Raw genomic sequence first — 17,865 nt, forward strand, 5'->3', positions numbered from 1 at the left:
CATTTCAGGCAAAATTTGAGCACTTTGTATTTTTCTACGGTAACAAAAATATCCAAGCTTTACAGTTTCCCCTTTCCCGTTTTACGGGATACATACAAGCCATACAAACAGAAATGCTCTTAATCCTGTTGAACGAAATATCAGCACGTTAGAAACATGTTATTGTGCTGTATTGTAACGGTGGTTCCAGTAATGAAGCAGTGTCTTTGATAGTAATTTTCAGGATCAGGTTTACGCTTCAATGAGTCATAAAATAACTTGAGCCGTTTGTCTCATACCCTTGCGTAAACGAGAGGGTTGGTATGTGTTCTAGTGTCCCCTGCCAGGCTCTAGGGAGGGTGGAGAAAGGACTCCCCTTAAAGGGTCGGTGTGGGTGTGACCTTACAGTAAGTGATCGCAGCAGAGGGCTGGACTAAGGAGGGAAAGTGAAGACCTGACGGACAGGCTTCACAGGGAGCTGTGGTCACTCACACTCTTCCTTACACACTCCCACACACCTTGGAGAGAGGGTCTGCTTCCACCGACTGGCCGAGGTCCCAGAGTAGACTTGAGGGAAAGTTTGAGGCATTACAGCAAACCTAGAGAATAGTACTTAGTGGTAGGAAGAAGTGCAGGTGACTTGAAGATCGGTTAGAAGTTGACAAGAAGTGTTGTTGCCTGCAAGTTGGAGTCATTGCGCTGTGATCGTTGGGTGTCTACCGTCATTCAAGTCTTTTTTTAGTGCTTTATTTTTACCCTAGGACTGCGTTCTTGCACACCGGGCCACTAGTGTGCATGCTTCTGCCTACAAGTTAGCTTGTGTGCCTTTCATCTGAGTGTACTTGAAACCAAGCCATGGCCGACACCGACTTCAAACTGGAGCGTGCTGTCTTCGCTGAAGTCTCTGATGACGATGACGAGGAGGTCTCCTTGATGCCTGCTGCCACCAAACTTGCCACCGTCTCCAATGTGTTCAAATCAAAACGAGACGACGACGATGACGATGATGACTCTGAGGAAGAGGTGGACCTGGTGTTGGGGCCGGGACTCGATGGAGGCGGCAGCGGTGAGGCCCAGAAGTCCGAGGCCCAGGCTACAGGCATGAAGGTCCTGGCACTCCTAGACAAGATCATAGGTGTGGTGGACCAGATCCAGCAGACTCAGACCGGTCTGGAGGCCAAGCAGGAGACCATGGAGAAGAACATGAGCAGCATCCAGACGGAGCTGGCCAAGCTGGCCAAGAGTCACGTTGGGACGGCTGGGACGGTCAACAAGCTCCTGGACAAGGTGCGAAAGGTGAACATCAATGTGAAGAGTGTGCGCACGGACCTGGAGAAGCAAGCGGGACAGATCAAAAAACTGGAGAACAATGAACACGAGCTTCTCAAGAGGAAGAACTTCAAAGTGCTTATCTTCCAGGTGAGTAATGGCTGCTCGACAGAGCGTCTTTTTGATATCTCCTTTCATTTGTCTCAACTAATAGATACTAATCAGTCTTTTAGCTCATACTTCATTCAAAGCAGTTCTCATCTGCATGCCTCACTCCTGCAGGGTTTGAACCTACAGTAGTTTGGTTGCCATTCCCTTCTCTAACCAACGGGATCTAACCTTCTGTTTGTGGAACTGGAGCTGATTGTGCTTCGTTATAAAAGCTTGAGTCCAGGTGGTCTTTTTCTTGCTGTTGTCTAGATTTTTTTTTTGGAACAAGTTCGATTGTTGAAAGGGCAATTTTAGTGTGGCCAGGTGTTATTTTATTTATTTAGTTAGTTACTTAGTCATTTATTCATTCATTCAGACTGCAGTTGCTTTTGCTGACATTTCCATATTAGCTGTCAAACTAATGATGCACACTTTGAGGAAAATTTTAAAATCTATCTTTATGATTCAGACTGAGACTCGTTAAGAAATTATTTGTTTTCAAACCACCTATGAATGTATAAATCCAGTTCAGTGCACTTTTTTTTTTTTTTATTTGGTGTATTTGGGTTGGATAGACCAAAAAACAAAATAAAAAACCAATAACAATAGGCTTAACAAAAGTCTTAGAGCACTTTCTGTTACATCAGTGATGTGTTTCCTATGACCTTAATCATGACCTTAAATTGTTTCCTTGATGTTAGCTTTTCATAATGCAATTAAACACTTCATTTGCTGTAATATACTCGCTAATCAACTTATAATGTAGGCTACTATATTAATATAATGTGCTATACTAATATAATTAATAAGCACGATCATGTTGTTTTGCATGAGCATGTTTGCAGTCTTCCTTCCCAGGTCTCTTTTGGAGTACACATGGATTCCTCTGAAGGGCTTGGCCTTGATTTCCCCACTCAGTAAAGTGTCAATCCACTCCTAAGTGAACCTTCAAAGGTTCCTGTCTAACCTCACAGCAACCTCTGAACAATGCTGGATCAGCGCATACCATGAGTGAACTGCAAATACTGCATGCACGTCAAAAAGGAGCCTTCTGTGCATTTGGCTAAGATTTGATCAATTGTCCGTCCGTCTGTCTGTCCATCTGTCCGTCCATCTGTCCGTCCATCTATCTATCCATCTATCTAAAATATTTATAATGATGAGTAACAGTGATATTTGGTAGCTTATCAGTGTTGCTATCACCAGTCTACTGCAGAGATTTTCTTGTCGTTGGATGTTAGAGTTTTATTTTACATTTATCACCAGCAGGAAAAATAATTTATGTATTGCAAAATATGGGGTCAGTATGAGTTTTCAATGTTTTGGGGGGACAAGTTATGCTCACCGAGGCTGCCTTTATTTAATAATGAAAAAAATACAGTAAGAATAGAGATACTGTGAAATATTCTTACAACTTAAATAACTGTTTCTGTTTTCTATTTATAATATATTGTCATGTAATTTTCAGCTTCATTACTCCAGTCTTCAGTGTCACATGATCCTTCAGAAATCATTCTGATATGATGATTTATTACAGCTTTAGTTTTAAATACAGTTTTGTGTACAATAACAAGTCGTTATTATCACTTAATTTGCGTTCTTACCAAATAAAAGTATTAATTTCTTCTTTGAACTTACTGTCCCCAAACTACTGAGTGATGGTCTATTTGAATGAAGATGTTTATAAGATTTAATTGTTGTGTTTGTTTGCAAAAGCGATGCTTAAAATAGACGGCAATGCTTAGATGATGCTCTCTTTCACAGATGTCTCAGCAACGTACATGTGCTTTCTGGGAAATAAGGTAATTGTACACTGTCTGCACAAAGAGTAGGCCTATATGTTTTCCTTAACGTGTATCTCTCTCTCGCTGTGGTGTGTGAGAGAGCTGGATGTGACAGATAGCTGGCTGGCATTTGAGGTATAGGATGAAGACATTAAGATTTACGTCTATATCTTTTGCATAACTAAAAAACAAGATGGGGAGGTGGAGGGTATGGGTACAAAACTGTCACTGGGTCAGTACCATATGCTCTCTTTCGGTACTGATGTATAATTTAAGGTTAAATAAAGCACAAAGATGCACCTTTTGGCTTTTGTACAGTACCTCCCAAGTTAAAAGTATGGTTTACTCACACTTATATAGAATATATATATGCAATTTGCACAGTGGAGTTCTTCACCTTGAAGGCTGTTATGCTGTCGGTGGCAGTCCACGCTTGGTTAAACTAAACTGTGGGAATGTTTTTGCGCTGAAATAGCTATAGCTGTGTGCAAAGGTGCAAACGGTGTTCAGTTACTCTAAAAATAGCACCACACTTCATATGTAGAAAGTGTATTCTTTCTTTCGTGTTTTGCTCAAATGCTAGAGCAGTGTGTGGAGTGTAGGATTTCGCTGCTGTGTGGAGCGCAGTTGTAAAGAGAGTCTTGTGCAAGCGAGCTGGAGTCAGATTAATGTGTTTAGAGCGTGCTGGATCGCAGTAGATAGATAGATAGATGGAGACTCACTCTGAGACCCCCATCCCCCCTCAAACTCTCTCTTACAATCTAATTATAGCGCAGAATGCCGTCATGTCTGCAAAGCTGCCATAATGACACTACCGTCAGTCCAGAGGGAAAGACAGAGAATCCTTCAGGTTTAGACTTTTGCATTCAGCGTTGTCATTCCTCCGTTCACTATATATATATATATATATATATATATATAGAACTGAATATTAATATAAGATAATATTAATTACATAAAAATGTTTTAGTATTAAAATAATTCCATTTTACAGCAATAAATACAATAAATGTCATATGGTTATATCATTATAGCAGATTGACACTGTCAATTTACATATTCACATATAAAATAAAGTATTGTAAAAGAAAATTTATAAAATTTTAATATCAATTACGTATTATTAAAGTAATACTAACAATATATTTTAGTACTAAATACTACAATTATATTTTACGGTTATAAATGCATAAATTACATTGCATATCATTATTGTCACCTACATGGTAATATTAATACAATATTAATACTGCAGTGTGTTTGACAGTGACAACTTACATGTAAAATAAAGATATTTTGAAATACATTTATTTGTATTTATCATTTTTAGATGCATGCTAAAATGCCTTAAAGTTTTAAATACAATAAATGAATGAGATTTTACAGCATTAAATACAATAAATTAGCTTGTATGATAACAGCCATGATCAATTATAGTAATATTGCAATGTGATTTCCAGTGACAATTTACATGAATATTAATTTATTTTTAAATTTACATTTTATTTTTATAAATACACTCTTTATATTACCGTTTTACAGGAAAATCACCTATGTCAGCCATTGTCACCTGTACATTAATATCATTAGCTGTGTGACTGGTACATTAATATATAATTGTGTTTAATGACTCTTTTTAAACCCACAGAGGTCATTGTGTGCCAGTAATTATGTAATTATTCTTCTGTGTCAGTGATCTGACATTACTGCGCTGGAGCAGAAGCGTCTAACGTCTGTGTACCGTGGCCAGGCCGAGGTTCAGTGTGTTCCAGCACATTGCTGTTGTTTACCCTGCACCAGTGTTTCTGCATTTAGCCTTACTAACGAGTCATTTCCTTCCAGCGCTGCTCTGGGGGGCTGCAGGGGGGAGCGGTGTTCATGTAATCATGTTTTTAGATGGAACTGAATGATGGAAAATGACAAGAGTGAGTGAGGTCAGTTATTGGTTTATATGCGCAATTATGTTCTGTTAGCTATTTCCCATCATTTCTCTGAGCATATGTTGCCTAATGAGGTGCATTATAGACTGTTAGGGATAATCAGAGAAGATGCACCGGAGGGATCACATGTGTATCTCTCGTGGGAATGAGCAAACTCCGAAACACACATTAGCTGTGTTAAAACATGGGCACTGTGGATATATGCAGTTCATTTTTATGTAGTGGCAACATAAATATGCAATGTGAAAATGCTTTTGTATTGCTTTTTTCCTAAATCAATATAAACATAGATTATATAGTCTTTTTTTTTTTTTTGTGCATGCACCTAAACTGCATGAACGCCAAAAATATGTGTAAAATATGTTATGCTGCATGACTTAATCTGGTTTCAATGCTAAAAGCATTTTTTATTAATTTATTTATAAATATCAATAATAGTTTTTTATTTATTCAGTGCAATTGTAACACAGTATTTATGTTATTATTATTATTATTATTAATATTATTATAAATGATTGGTTTTACTACAATAACATTATTTCTAGGGGAAAAACTGATTTTAATGTAATGGCAGACTTTTGAATGAGTTGGCCACTATGCACACTAGCATTCAAATGTTTGGTGTCAGATTTTTGTATTTAAAGAAATGGGTACAAGATGCATTGAATTGATCAAACATGACCATAAACACATCTATAATGTTGCTAAATATTTATATTTCAAAGAAATACTGTCGTTTTGAACCTTCTATTCAAAGAATCCTGAAAAAACGTATCGCTGTTTCTACAAAATATCTTGAGTACAACAGTTCCTTGAGAAGGAAGGATCATGTGACACTGAAGACTGGAATAATGATGCTGAAAATGCAGCGTTTGCGTCACAGGAATAACCGTCATTTCAACTGTAGTAATATTTCACAATGAGTGTATGTTTTTGTCCTTGTGCATATATGTTGGTGTGTGTGTGGATTTAAATGCTGTTGAAGTCTCAGTTTCAGTCTTCTCTGGGGGAATGTCCACTGAGGTTGCAAGTTACACTACTGGCATTTATCAGATATCTAATCACACACCTCTGAGACCTACATAAATTTCCCCTGTAAAATTGGACTCCAGTATTTGACGTGCGTGTGTGTGTGTGTGTGTGTGTGTGTGTGTGTGTATGAGAGAGTACACTTTAATATTTTCTATGCTATAAATAAATGGACATTTGAATTGATTTATTCAGAACTGACATTAACATCATTATTCTCGGAAAGTGTCATTAGAAATTAGTATCAGAACAGCTTAATTTATAAACACAAGCAGAGCTACATAAGGTTACATTTAGTTTATTGGATGAAATAGCCACTGACCTCTCGGTTGTTTAAGCACTGGTACCAAATGTCCATTGCATTGTTTGAAATGATTTGCTTCTTCAGCTGTGCACTTGTGGTGAACATGCATGTCAATATTGTACACAGGGCTTAAAGTTCTCCGGCACCGTGCCAGTGTCCTGACATTTTATTCTACCCGTCAGATTGTCCTACCAGGGTTTACTGCACACGCACACATCAATATTGCATCCTTTTTCTCATGCTGAATAACTATATTTAGTGTATCTACATTACTGTAAGGGTAGGTTTAGGGTTGGGGTAGTTGTAGACTTTAATAAAACACAATCTAATAGGTAGAAAAAAAATATTTTTTGTTGGTCTCCTGTAGCTGTATCCCTTCTAGCTACAACCGCGAATATAACATATAATTACTGTATTTGCATTTACTGTACGAGTAGGTTTAGGGTTGTGGTAGGTCTAGACATTAATAAACCATAATTTTACAGGTGGCATTTTTATTGTTGGATTGTGCTACCCTCAGTTTTAATGGGAGGTAGATCTGACAAAATAGCACAAGTCGACAGAATATCGGATCCCTACATTTAAAAACCAACCACCAATGTATGAGAGGAACACCGCTTTCACTCTGAACCAAACTAACATTATTAGCCAATCAGAAGTTTTTGCTCTTATGAAATTGAAACGCGCATTATCTAATGAATGGAAAAGAAGCATGGGTCTCGGAAAAGCTGTGAAGTGCACTGGTCAAAGATGTCCATCGAACGTAATACTTACATAGAAAAGCTTATAAAAAATATCTCAACAGCAGCTCCAAGTAATCAAAGCACTTTGAACAAGTAATCACAGCATCTCCATAAGAACAATATTGCCAGAACGAATTTACAGGGATTTTTGAAAAGGTCCTGTTCACACATGATCTCTTAATGGTAATTTATAAGTAAAGACTGTATGTGTAAAATGGGCTCAACTCTTCCTCTGCATATGAGGTGAGTTTGGGTTGCTTAATTAACGTTTATCTGGGAAAACACACTTGATTTGTAACGTAAATAATTTAAAGCTATGCCATTTATATAATAAATATGCGATGTATTGTACTTCGCCCGGTTGATGAAACAGCATATGCTGGTTAGGTATGTTTTTACACTGGGATGCTGGTCCTTTGCCAGCAAATGACCATCATAAACCAGCATCCCAGCATCAAAACATACCTAACCAGCATACAGTATGCTGGGTTTTTTTTTTTTCAACATGGCGTGTTTACAAAATAAAAGTTTCTGAATTTGCATGGGGTCAAATATTAAAATTAAATTTATTTAAACGTTGTTAGATCACAAGAAACATCACAATTCCTTGTATGTACAGAATGTACAGTTCTCTCTCCACCTTTTTTTTTTTAACTGAACAGTTGAACTGAACTGTAGTTTTTCTGTAGTAAACTATCTTTGTATGTTTCCTATTTTATATTCATTTCCTAATGTTTAACTTACAGTACCATTATTTCTTTTGAACAAAACAATTTTTAGAAATGTCATGTTTTAGATTATTCTAGGTCATCTTGTACCCTGTCACGGACAAAGCTAACCAGCAAAACTTGGTATCAAAAGCATCCTAAATGTTACATGTGTTTGCACCATACTGTAGTGAGTGATTTCTTGTAATTGCTGTTTCAAACATCCCACCATAATCTGTAGTCTGAGCCTGTCATGGGCTAATGGCAATGGCAGATACCTTACTAGTTAGTTTCAAGCTAAATAATTTTCTTTTTTCAAATAACCCCTTTTATGTGTCTGCCCCCGCAATCCTCAACCCCCTGACAAATGTCTTAGAGGACGAGTATTATCTGAATGGTATTAGGTTCCTCGTGCACACAGACAAGGACGGTTTTGTAATTTCTCTTGCAGTCTGGTAAGAAAAAGCTGGATTCTGAGTGGGGTTGGTGCAGGTGTTTTCTGGGCGGGTGATGATGAGGTGTGGCTGTGACTTATGGGGGTTGTGTGATCTCCATCATTACGGTGGCCTCTGCTCTATTTTTGAACTGAAATCAGGGTATCAGATTTACCCAGACAGCAGTGTGTGCTCCGTGTGAGCGTGTGTGTAGGTAGACTGCATGTTAGTCCGGGCCAGAATGTGCTGTTTGATGAATGGGTTGAGAATAAATGAGGCATGAGTTGCCACCAGTATGTTGTGTGTGCATGTGTTTACAAAGAATCACAAGAGATGGTCACTTTAACTTCTTATTTTCTTAATATGTTACATAATATGTCAAATATGGGACACAGGAAATGACAACTGCATGCTGGTCCTGGAATTAGTGCATTCTTCAATATCGCTTGCATGGGGCAGGGCTGCAGATGAATACGGGGCAACACTTGATACGGTAATGCAGAGCCAGGACAGCCACGCACATCCGAAGCTAAAATTCACCTTTACTTATAACAAACCAGGATTAGGAGTCATTCTATTGCAACTGACCCTTTGCACGGAGTTTGATTGACAGGCAATCTGACCAATCATAATGCCAAATCTGCTATTTATGCCCAACAAACAAATTTCATGAATTAGAATTTCTTACAAAATGACAGTTTGAAAGCGAAGACTATTTCATACCAAAACGAACCTGCTCTGACATGGCCTGTCAGACATAGCAGCAGTAAGGAAGGGGGTCTTTGCAAAGGGTCAATTATACAAACACAAAACAAAAAGGGTTTTTTGAGGTGCTATATAGCACCACTGCTATATAATGAACCCGTTAACCCTCTGTACCTTCTTTAAATGTCCTTTAACTCTCTCTTAGTTTAGTTGGGGAAAGGATAAAAAAGGAAGTTAAAATATAGTGTATTTCTACACTATAAGGGCAGTAACATATCTGAAATCTTCAGGGTTCTACTCTTTGGGTTCTGCATAGCACCATTTGACAAAGGTTTAAAAATAGGTGCTATACAGCACTTAAAGTGGTTACCCTGTGATTATGAGCCAATGAAACCACTTTTAGTGCTGTTTAGCACCATTTTTGTTTTGAGTGTACTGAATGTTGTCCACTTCAGTTCAGCAGCTCTTACTCCCTCAGATACAGTGCCATTGGAGCTCTTGTTCTTGTGTGTTCAGAGCGCTGGATAATAAAAGCATGATAGCTTATTAGTAGCATCATGGTGGCAGAATAATTACAATACAAATAAAACATAGTGTGTATTTGTGTAATAGAAATTGAGATATACAGTACACATGTTTATACTGCTGTTCAAGAGTTTGGGGCTGGTAAAGTTTCATATTTTTTTATTTTATTAGTTAAAGGGTTAGTTCACCCAGAAATGAAAATGATGTCATTAATAACTCACCCTCATGTCGTTCCAAACCCGTTCATCTTCGGAACACAGTTTAAGATATTTTAGATTTAGTCCGAGAGCTTTCTGACCCTCCATTGAAGCTGTGTGTACGTTATACTGTCCATGTCCAGAAAGGTAAGAAAAACATCATCAAAGTAATCCATGTGACATCAGAGGGTCCGTTAGAATTTTTTTAAGCATCGGAAATACATTTTGGTCCAAAAATAGCAAGAACTACGACTTTATTCGGCATTGTGTTCTCTTCCATGTCTGTTGTGAGCGCGTTCACTGCAGTGTATGATATCCGGGTCATTGAACGGAGGTCTTACGGGTTTGGAATGATATGGGGGTGAGTTATTAATGACAGAATTTTCCTTTTTGGGTGAACTATCCCTTTAATGTTTTCAAAAGTTTCTTTTGCTCATCAAGGCAGCATTTACTTAATAAAAAATGACAGCAGAAAGCGTAATAGTGTGAAATACTAATACAATTTAAAATACCTCTTTTCTATTGTAATATATTTTAAATGTAATTTATTCCTGTGATGAAAAGCTGAATTTCCGGCCTCATTCAGCATGATTTTCCAGTCTTCAGTGTCACATGATCCTTCTGATATGATGATTTGATGCTCAAAATTATTTTAAATTTCATCAGTGTTGAAAAGAGTTGAGCTGCTAGATAATGTTATACATACTGTCACTTGTATACCCAGAAGCCCTGTGTATAAGGAGGTTAATGGGTGAAAAACCTTCACCTCTTTGACATTATGAAGCTGTCAGATACATAAAAACACCAGATGGCTGCTGTTTCAGCCACAGTAGTTTAATATAGCCTTTAGCCAATTACAGACAGTTGTGGTGCCTGTTTGATTCATTTGTTAATGGTATCTTAGCATTCATAAACTAGTGCGTGTGCACTTGTGGTGTTGTCCTGGCTGGCATGACACAGATCTAGTCTCTTATCTAATAGAGAGATCATATTTTTGTTAAACCTGTCATAAAACACATACTAAAGTAATGTTTAAAGTTATTCCCGGTTGTTTCAGGTAGGAGTTCTGCTGTACAGCTGCTGCTTTGAACCCAACAGAAGTCAACAGCTGCTCAGTGCCTCAACCTTAACATGCCTTTCAACATCATGCCTCAAACACACACACACACACACACACACACACACACACACACACACACACAGCTGTTATGTGCTCATCACCGGCTGATTTGTTTATCTCTATGTCATTCGAACTACTGGACCAAATGTTTTTGCTGCTGTCTTGGCAACGGTTATCATGGTGCCATGGTCCACACATCGCTGTAATCTGGGTAATTGTTCGCCTCTTTTAGGGTGTTAGATGGGGATCCTTCTATATATATACAGTGTGGACTGACATTCTTTTTAGCCTAGAGCTTTTGAACAGGAGTTTGAGGGTATTACATGGCACCAGACACACTGCCAGTTGTATTAATGTAGTGTTTATGATTACTGTATTTGCACTATTGTTTTTCTAGTATTACATAAATGCAATCAGGATCCAAAAGTGATCTGAGAATTTACTGGTCATAAATGAGTCTTATCAGCCATGGGAACAGAATTTTGTTATTTCTCCTAAAATAATAATAGTAATTACAAATAATAATAATAATAATAATAATAATAATAATAATAATTATATATATTATTTATCCTCATGACACTGGAATTTAGCCACATTTTCGTTGAAAATTATGAAGGTCATTAAGTAATTTTTTTCATAGCATCTTTCACAAAAATAAATTGTGATTTTGCTGCACTAGTTGTTTTTCCTAGGAAAACTTTCAGTAAGAAAAAGTCACTTTTACACCGTGTGTCAAGACACCAGTCAACTGGCAAACATTTAAATTACTCTGCGAAGCCAGATTTGACTGGGATTTGGCACATTGTAAGTGTTTATTTCGGACTAGTACCCAGTGACTCAACTCTAGTCTGGTTTACTTAAATTGTTACAATAATTACAATTTACAATAATTGAAATTGTTTATTTCTGAGAATCTATCTAAATATTGACTTTGCTGTGTGCATTGATTGGGTTTTAGTATCAGGTGATATATTCCAGGAATGGCCACAATATACAATATGAGTTTTCTATTTTCTCTTTGGTAAACAAGTGAGTAATTTCAATGATTTTGATAAAGATTTACTGCGTTAAAAGTTGCCTGTTTGCTTTATAAGAGAAGTCTTGGCAATTGCAGATATATCTTTACTCTGCTACCATTCATTTCAATCAGTCTCTGCCAACAGTTTTTTTTCTGTATTGTAATTATTTTACAATTAATAGGATAATACAAACTCGATTAATGGATTTAATAACTATAAAAAATATGGGATTATAAAAACTTATTGCTGCTTTATAAAATATACGGATATTAAGTTTAATTGTACTAATTTGAATAATATAAGTTAATTTAAATACATATTTTGCATGAATTGTTTTAGTTAGCTGTTTAATTTCAGATTTTCAACAAGCAAATTTACATTATTTGTTACAAAGTAAGTCTTTGACTTCCATGTTGTTGGGGAACACATCTGTAAATTGATATTACAAATAACCTTTATGTTTCTGGGTGGATTCTGACCCTTTAAATACAGAGGACATGGAGACGTATGGAAATAATTTGGAACAGCTGCTAACTGTGCCATAATATCTGTGATTCAACCACAAAAGATGATGCAATCCATACGCTTTTCCCTGAATCCGCATTATTTACCAGGCAGCATGTGTTACTGGAATATGTTGTGGCCCAGCAAACTGTTACAGAAAAAGAGCTTGATTTAATTCTCCGTAGTTCTTTGTGTGTTTACATTGAGCTCTCTCTGTTGGCTTTGGCTGTTTGGAGTGTTTGCGGTGCATGCGCAATGATCAGTGCACATTTCCAGCATTGTGTAACACCACACAAATCTCTGTTCCTCTATATTCTGACTTGTGCTGGAATTTAAGGGTTTTATTGAAACCAGGTTCACATAAGGACAAACCTTTCTGGATCAAAAACGGAAATGGTATGTTTTGACATTGCAAATGACTGTAAGACAAACAGAAGCCGCTAAACTCAAATGGAGGCGTCACCAAAGTCAGCCAAGACATCAAGTAAAGTGCACATCTAACACTATGCCATTCAGGATGTTCATTAGGTGTCTATTCTTGCTCTCTCTCTCACACACACACACACACACTCATACGCACAGCACAATACCTGCAGGTCTTCAGTCCTCCGAGCAGTCTGTGAGTCAGTTAGTGGATGCGGTTACTATGGTGACAGCATCAGTATTTACTATTTAGTGTGCAGAATGAGAGCGTGATACAGTAATACTGTAGCTTAAGGAGTGAATGAATGAGCACCGTTCAGGGAATGAAACGGATGGAATGCAAAGAGAGGAAAGGCCGGCCTAAAATAAACACATGCACACATCTTCAGCCTTCACAAACCAGATAAGGAAGAGCATATAAGTTTACGAGGACTTTCATTAGCATGGGGCCTGATTCAGGGATACCAAATATGACTGATTGTCGATTGTTAAGAGATCTCTGCATCTGCAACTTCTTCTGTTGACCACCAGAGGGTGTGTTTTACTTTTGAATACAGCCATTAGGATCAAGAAAACGAATAAACAGCATTTTTTTCATGTGCTTAAATAACATTATATGTCAAATTACAAGCTGAGCAGAAAAGACAATCACAATGCTTCTCCTTCTCAAAATAACACACACACACACACACACACACACACGTTGGTATATGTGGTTTATGGGGACTCTCCATAGGCGTAATGGGTTTTATTCTGTACAAACTGTATTTTCTATTGCCCTACCCCAACCCTACCCCTAACCCTAACCCTCACAGGAAACTTTGTGCATTTTTACTTTCTCAAAAAAACTCATTCTGTATGATTTATAAGTGTTTTGAAAAATGGGGACATGGGTTATGTCCGCATAAGTCACCCTCTCCTTGTAATACCTCTGTCATACCCATGTCATTATACAGAGTTGTGTCCTGATGTCACAAAAACATGCACACATATGTGTGTGTGTGTGGGTGTGCGTGTGTGTGCGTGTGTGTGTGTGCGTGTGTGTGTGTGACCATCCCATTTACAGTTAGAGGGAGTGCTGTGTACTCAATATGATTTTAGTAATGGCCCATATTTAAAATTAATCCCATTGATATTTTCTCATACTGGTAGCATAGAAATCAGTTCATTATCTTATCATGAAGCTGCTCCACCCGTGTAATCATGGTGATCATCTTTCCCCGTGCTCAGACGAGTTATAGCACGATCTGAATTCAAAATATCAGTCTATAAGCATGATCTGCAAATGAGGACTGAATGACTTAAAGGGATACTAAAATGTTAAGAACACGTTTAGGAGGAACAATATAGAGCGATTATAAATCCTGAGACAGAATGATGTCCAACTGGTTATGCTTAAACCAGCTCAAACCAGCATCGCACCATCAAAACATACCTAACCAGCATATGCTGTTTTTTCAACAGGGAAAATATAACCTAGTCATTATTGGATATTAGCTTCTCATAATGAAGTCAGCATTCAAAGTTAAGTCAGCAGTGTACAGTCAGCTGCTTTATTGCAGAATATACCTCAAAAGTATGATCGGGAACAGGATATAAAATATTTAGAAATTATTTAAACCCCAATCAATATTTTATGTCCATATACAGTATCCTGTCAGTATTTTTTATTTATATACATATTCCACAAAGAAAAAACAAAACAAAACAAAGAGTCCAAAGCGATCATCTTAGAAACAAAATGAACACTGCAAAAATATTGAGGTAATATTAATACTTAGTCAACTTTTGATGAAAGCATAGGCTATATCATTTTATTCTGATTGAAAAAATCATGGACAAGTATTGGTCAAATATTGGGCTCACCACCTGTACACCCCTGTTATTTTTGGCCCTCAAAAGAAACTAGTTTACTAGTTTAAGGGTCAGAAAACAAGCTTAAAGGGTCATGAACCCCCTTAATATTCTGGACAGGAACAAAGTCTGCTGAGTACACTCTTATGAAACATGTATTTGCACATACAGTGTTTTATAACACTGAAAGGGGAAGTTTCTCTGATTCGCATGGCTACTTCAACACCAACTGTTTAGGTTCGAATCTGGAAAAATGTTCTGATCTGTCTGGTCTAATCTTATCTTAGTTCCTTAATTTTTCTCCCCTTTTCTCTCAGGACAAGGTGAAACCTGTGAAGGTCTCTAAGAAGCCAGTGGCTGCAGGAGAGGAAGGAGAGCAGGTGCTGAGTGAAGGAGCAGAGGAAGAGCGTGGCTCTGAGGACGAAGTTGAGGTTGAGGAGATCATAGAGGAATCTCGTGCTGAGCGCATCAAACGCAGCGGCCTCCAGAAGGTGGACAGGCTGAAGATGGCTTTCAGCAAGGAGCAGATGGAGAAGACCAGACAGAAGACCAAGGAGAACCTGGAGAAAACCCGACTGAGAACTAAAGAGAACCTGGAGAAGACACGCCAGAGAACCCGAGAGAACCTTGAGAAGACCAAGATGAGCCTGGGGAAGAAGATGGGTAAGCTAGGAACAAAGATGACGCCTAACACCGAACGCCGCGAGAAGATCCGCAGCTCCAGAGAGAAGATGAAGAAGTCACTGAAGCCTGACCACCCCATCTACGCCCGCTCCAAATCATCCACCTACCGCGTCCCGCCCTTCACCTTCCACGTCAAGAAGGTCCGTGAGGGTGAGATCGAACCCACACCAGAACCAGAGGAAGAGGACGAGGACGAGCAGGTGGAGCAGAATGAGGAGGTCCAGGAGGAAGGGGGCCTAGTGTCAAGGGTGGAGGAAGGTGAACTGGTCAGTCTTGACAGCCCAGAGATGGAGGCTTTACTAGAGGCAGCGGATCAGTCGCGTCTGGTGTTCCAGGAGACGGTGAGGCCGAGGGAGAAGGCCAGCCAGTGAGTCCAACACGCTGAGCCCTGGAAAGCTCAACATGGGAAAATCATGTGGAAGTCTGGAGATAAATAAGGCTAAAAGGATGTAGGGAACTGAGATGTGCTTGAGGACGGGTTAAAGGAGTCGACTGGACCTTTGGCTGAACATTTAGTTTGTTTGTTTGTTTGATTGTTTCTTATTATCTTCTCAACCACAAGGTTGTTGTTGTTGTTTTTTTGTTTTTTTTTTCAGCTGTCAATTTTTAAATCAACTACTGATCATTTTGTGTCTAGATCAGAATGATACTAAAAAAAGATCAAATAATTTTTTATGTGATTACACTTAATCTACGTTTAAAATCTTACAAATAAAAGAATGTTATAGTATTTTCAGGAGAGGTGGATGTGAGGAGGTTTGCACTCCACAAGAATATTTTCACAAACACTCTCATGGCATTTAATTAGACGTTTAATATTAACTCGTGCATTTCTAATCAAGGCTACCGGATTGCAGCCAGATATTGCCAATATATACTTATATTAAAGTGCCTATATTTAATGAACACCTTGTGTTCTTTGTACTATGGCTGCTGATTTCAACAGGATAAATGAATAGCAGGGCTTATGCATCTTTTTGAATATCTGGGCTTTGTTTTAATGCCATGAAGGAACAGTTGGAAGAAAGAAAGAAAGAAAGAAAGAAAGAATTGCTGACCGAAGAACTACTGCTGACCGAATGTTTTTCTTTTAAAGCTGAAGGTTTAATAATGTACTTATGGCGAGTTGTTTTGTGGTCTAATCACTGGCTTGAATGTGATCCAAGCTCTGACTCAACTTTGCTTCAGTTTGCACCTACAGATGGCATAATCTGATCTGTGATCTATGATCTATGTAAACAAGAAGCTTTCACAAACCTGTAAGATCACGCTGAATATCAGTCCATGAAAAGGTTCCTTTTCAGCATTCAGTTTTATTCATTCTGAAGTAAATGCATTTGACTGTTTACCTTGTTTGTACATATACACTTTAACATGCTTAAAGTACACATAATTACAGTATTAGGTGAACAGGGACCTACTCAATGAAAAAGTAGTGCTGATATAATAGTCATTGTGTAGTCCAGCTCACTGAAGTAAATAAAAACACATCATAGTTCTTTCCTGTCTGGGTATATTCAGCTCAATTACTGATCTTTCATTGTACTTTAAGTGTGTTCATGTTAAACAGTTGGCCTACATTATTTCATATAGCTTGAGTAGACTAATTTTGACAAACAACACATTTTGTATCACTATTATGAACATATGCAGTTACTGCAGGCACACATGGGCAATAGTTTTGTGTGTGAAGGTCTGAATGAAGCTGCTTATGGCTTTGCTGTTGAGATTTGTGGCTGTATAAATGGATTTTAGGTGTAGGTTGCTTTTAATAAACAAATACAAGTGTCCACCTTTGTGCTCTGTGACGTCTGAGGCTTGATTTGTTTTGTGAATAAATCTAAATGCTACAGGCAAACTCTCTTTCATTCTCTGTATCTACTGACATATTTACAGCTGTCAGAGAGAGAGCAGATGTTGCACACTGTTGATCATTTGTGCCTTTGTTATTGCTATATATTAACTCTATAAAGCCTGGCATATGAAATATTAGTCAAACCAATCTTTTTTTTTTCTTTTTTTTTATGAAACAGTTTACTAAACCTTTAGACAATTAAAAAAAAAAAGATCTAAAAGTAAAAGTTTGCATCTATGTTCTTTGTCGGGTACCATATTTGATACATCAAGCTTTTGTGGCTCATACAAGAATATTGAGGGATAAGTCACCTCAAGGAAGAATAAAACTGAATATGCAGTTTTTTATTTATATGCTCACACAATGTAAGATGCAATTATGATTGCTTGTCTTTTTAATCAGTGAGATATTTATAGTCTGTAAAGCAGACTGCCTAAATAAAATACATATAAATTTTACTTGTCACTCTATATTTCTTAATAACATGTCTTAGTGTAAGATTCAATTATGCTTTTATGATCAGAGGTCTGTAGATTCCTGTTCCTCAAAAGCCCAATGTATCATTTGAAACTTACATTTAAACATGATTTTCCTAAACAATTATACATAATCAAGTACACCTAAGGTGCTTCAGTCC

The 17,865-nt window shown here is 37.7% G+C and overlaps 1 protein-coding gene across 1 annotated transcript; it reads left to right on the forward strand.

The window, feature by feature from the left end:
• Positions 1-400: 400 nt before the first annotated feature.
• On the forward strand, positions 401-17,162 carry cavin1a (caveolae associated protein 1a). Its single transcript, XM_026208069.1, has 2 exons — positions 401-1,398; positions 15,007-17,162. Exons 1-2 carry the CDS (start codon positions 835-837, stop codon positions 15,742-15,744), a joined length of 1,302 nt encoding a protein of 433 aa, XP_026063854.1. The 5' UTR covers positions 401-834; the 3' UTR covers positions 15,745-17,162.
• Positions 17,163-17,865: the final 703 nt, after the last annotated feature.

The sequence above is a fragment of the Carassius auratus genome, chromosome 28, assembly GCF_003368295.1.
Source record: "Carassius auratus strain Wakin chromosome 28, ASM336829v1, whole genome shotgun sequence".
Taxonomy (NCBI): domain Eukaryota; kingdom Metazoa; phylum Chordata; class Actinopteri; order Cypriniformes; family Cyprinidae; genus Carassius; species Carassius auratus.

Coding starts and splice junctions, on each gene's coding strand:
- cavin1a (XM_026208069.1), top strand. CDS start 835: ATGGCCGACACCGACTTCAAACTGGAGCGTGCTGTCTTCGCTGAAGTC. Junction 1,399..15,006: donor TCAAAGTGCTTATCTTCCAG/GTGAGTAATGGC, acceptor CTTTTCTCTCAG/GACAAGGTGAAACCTGTGAA.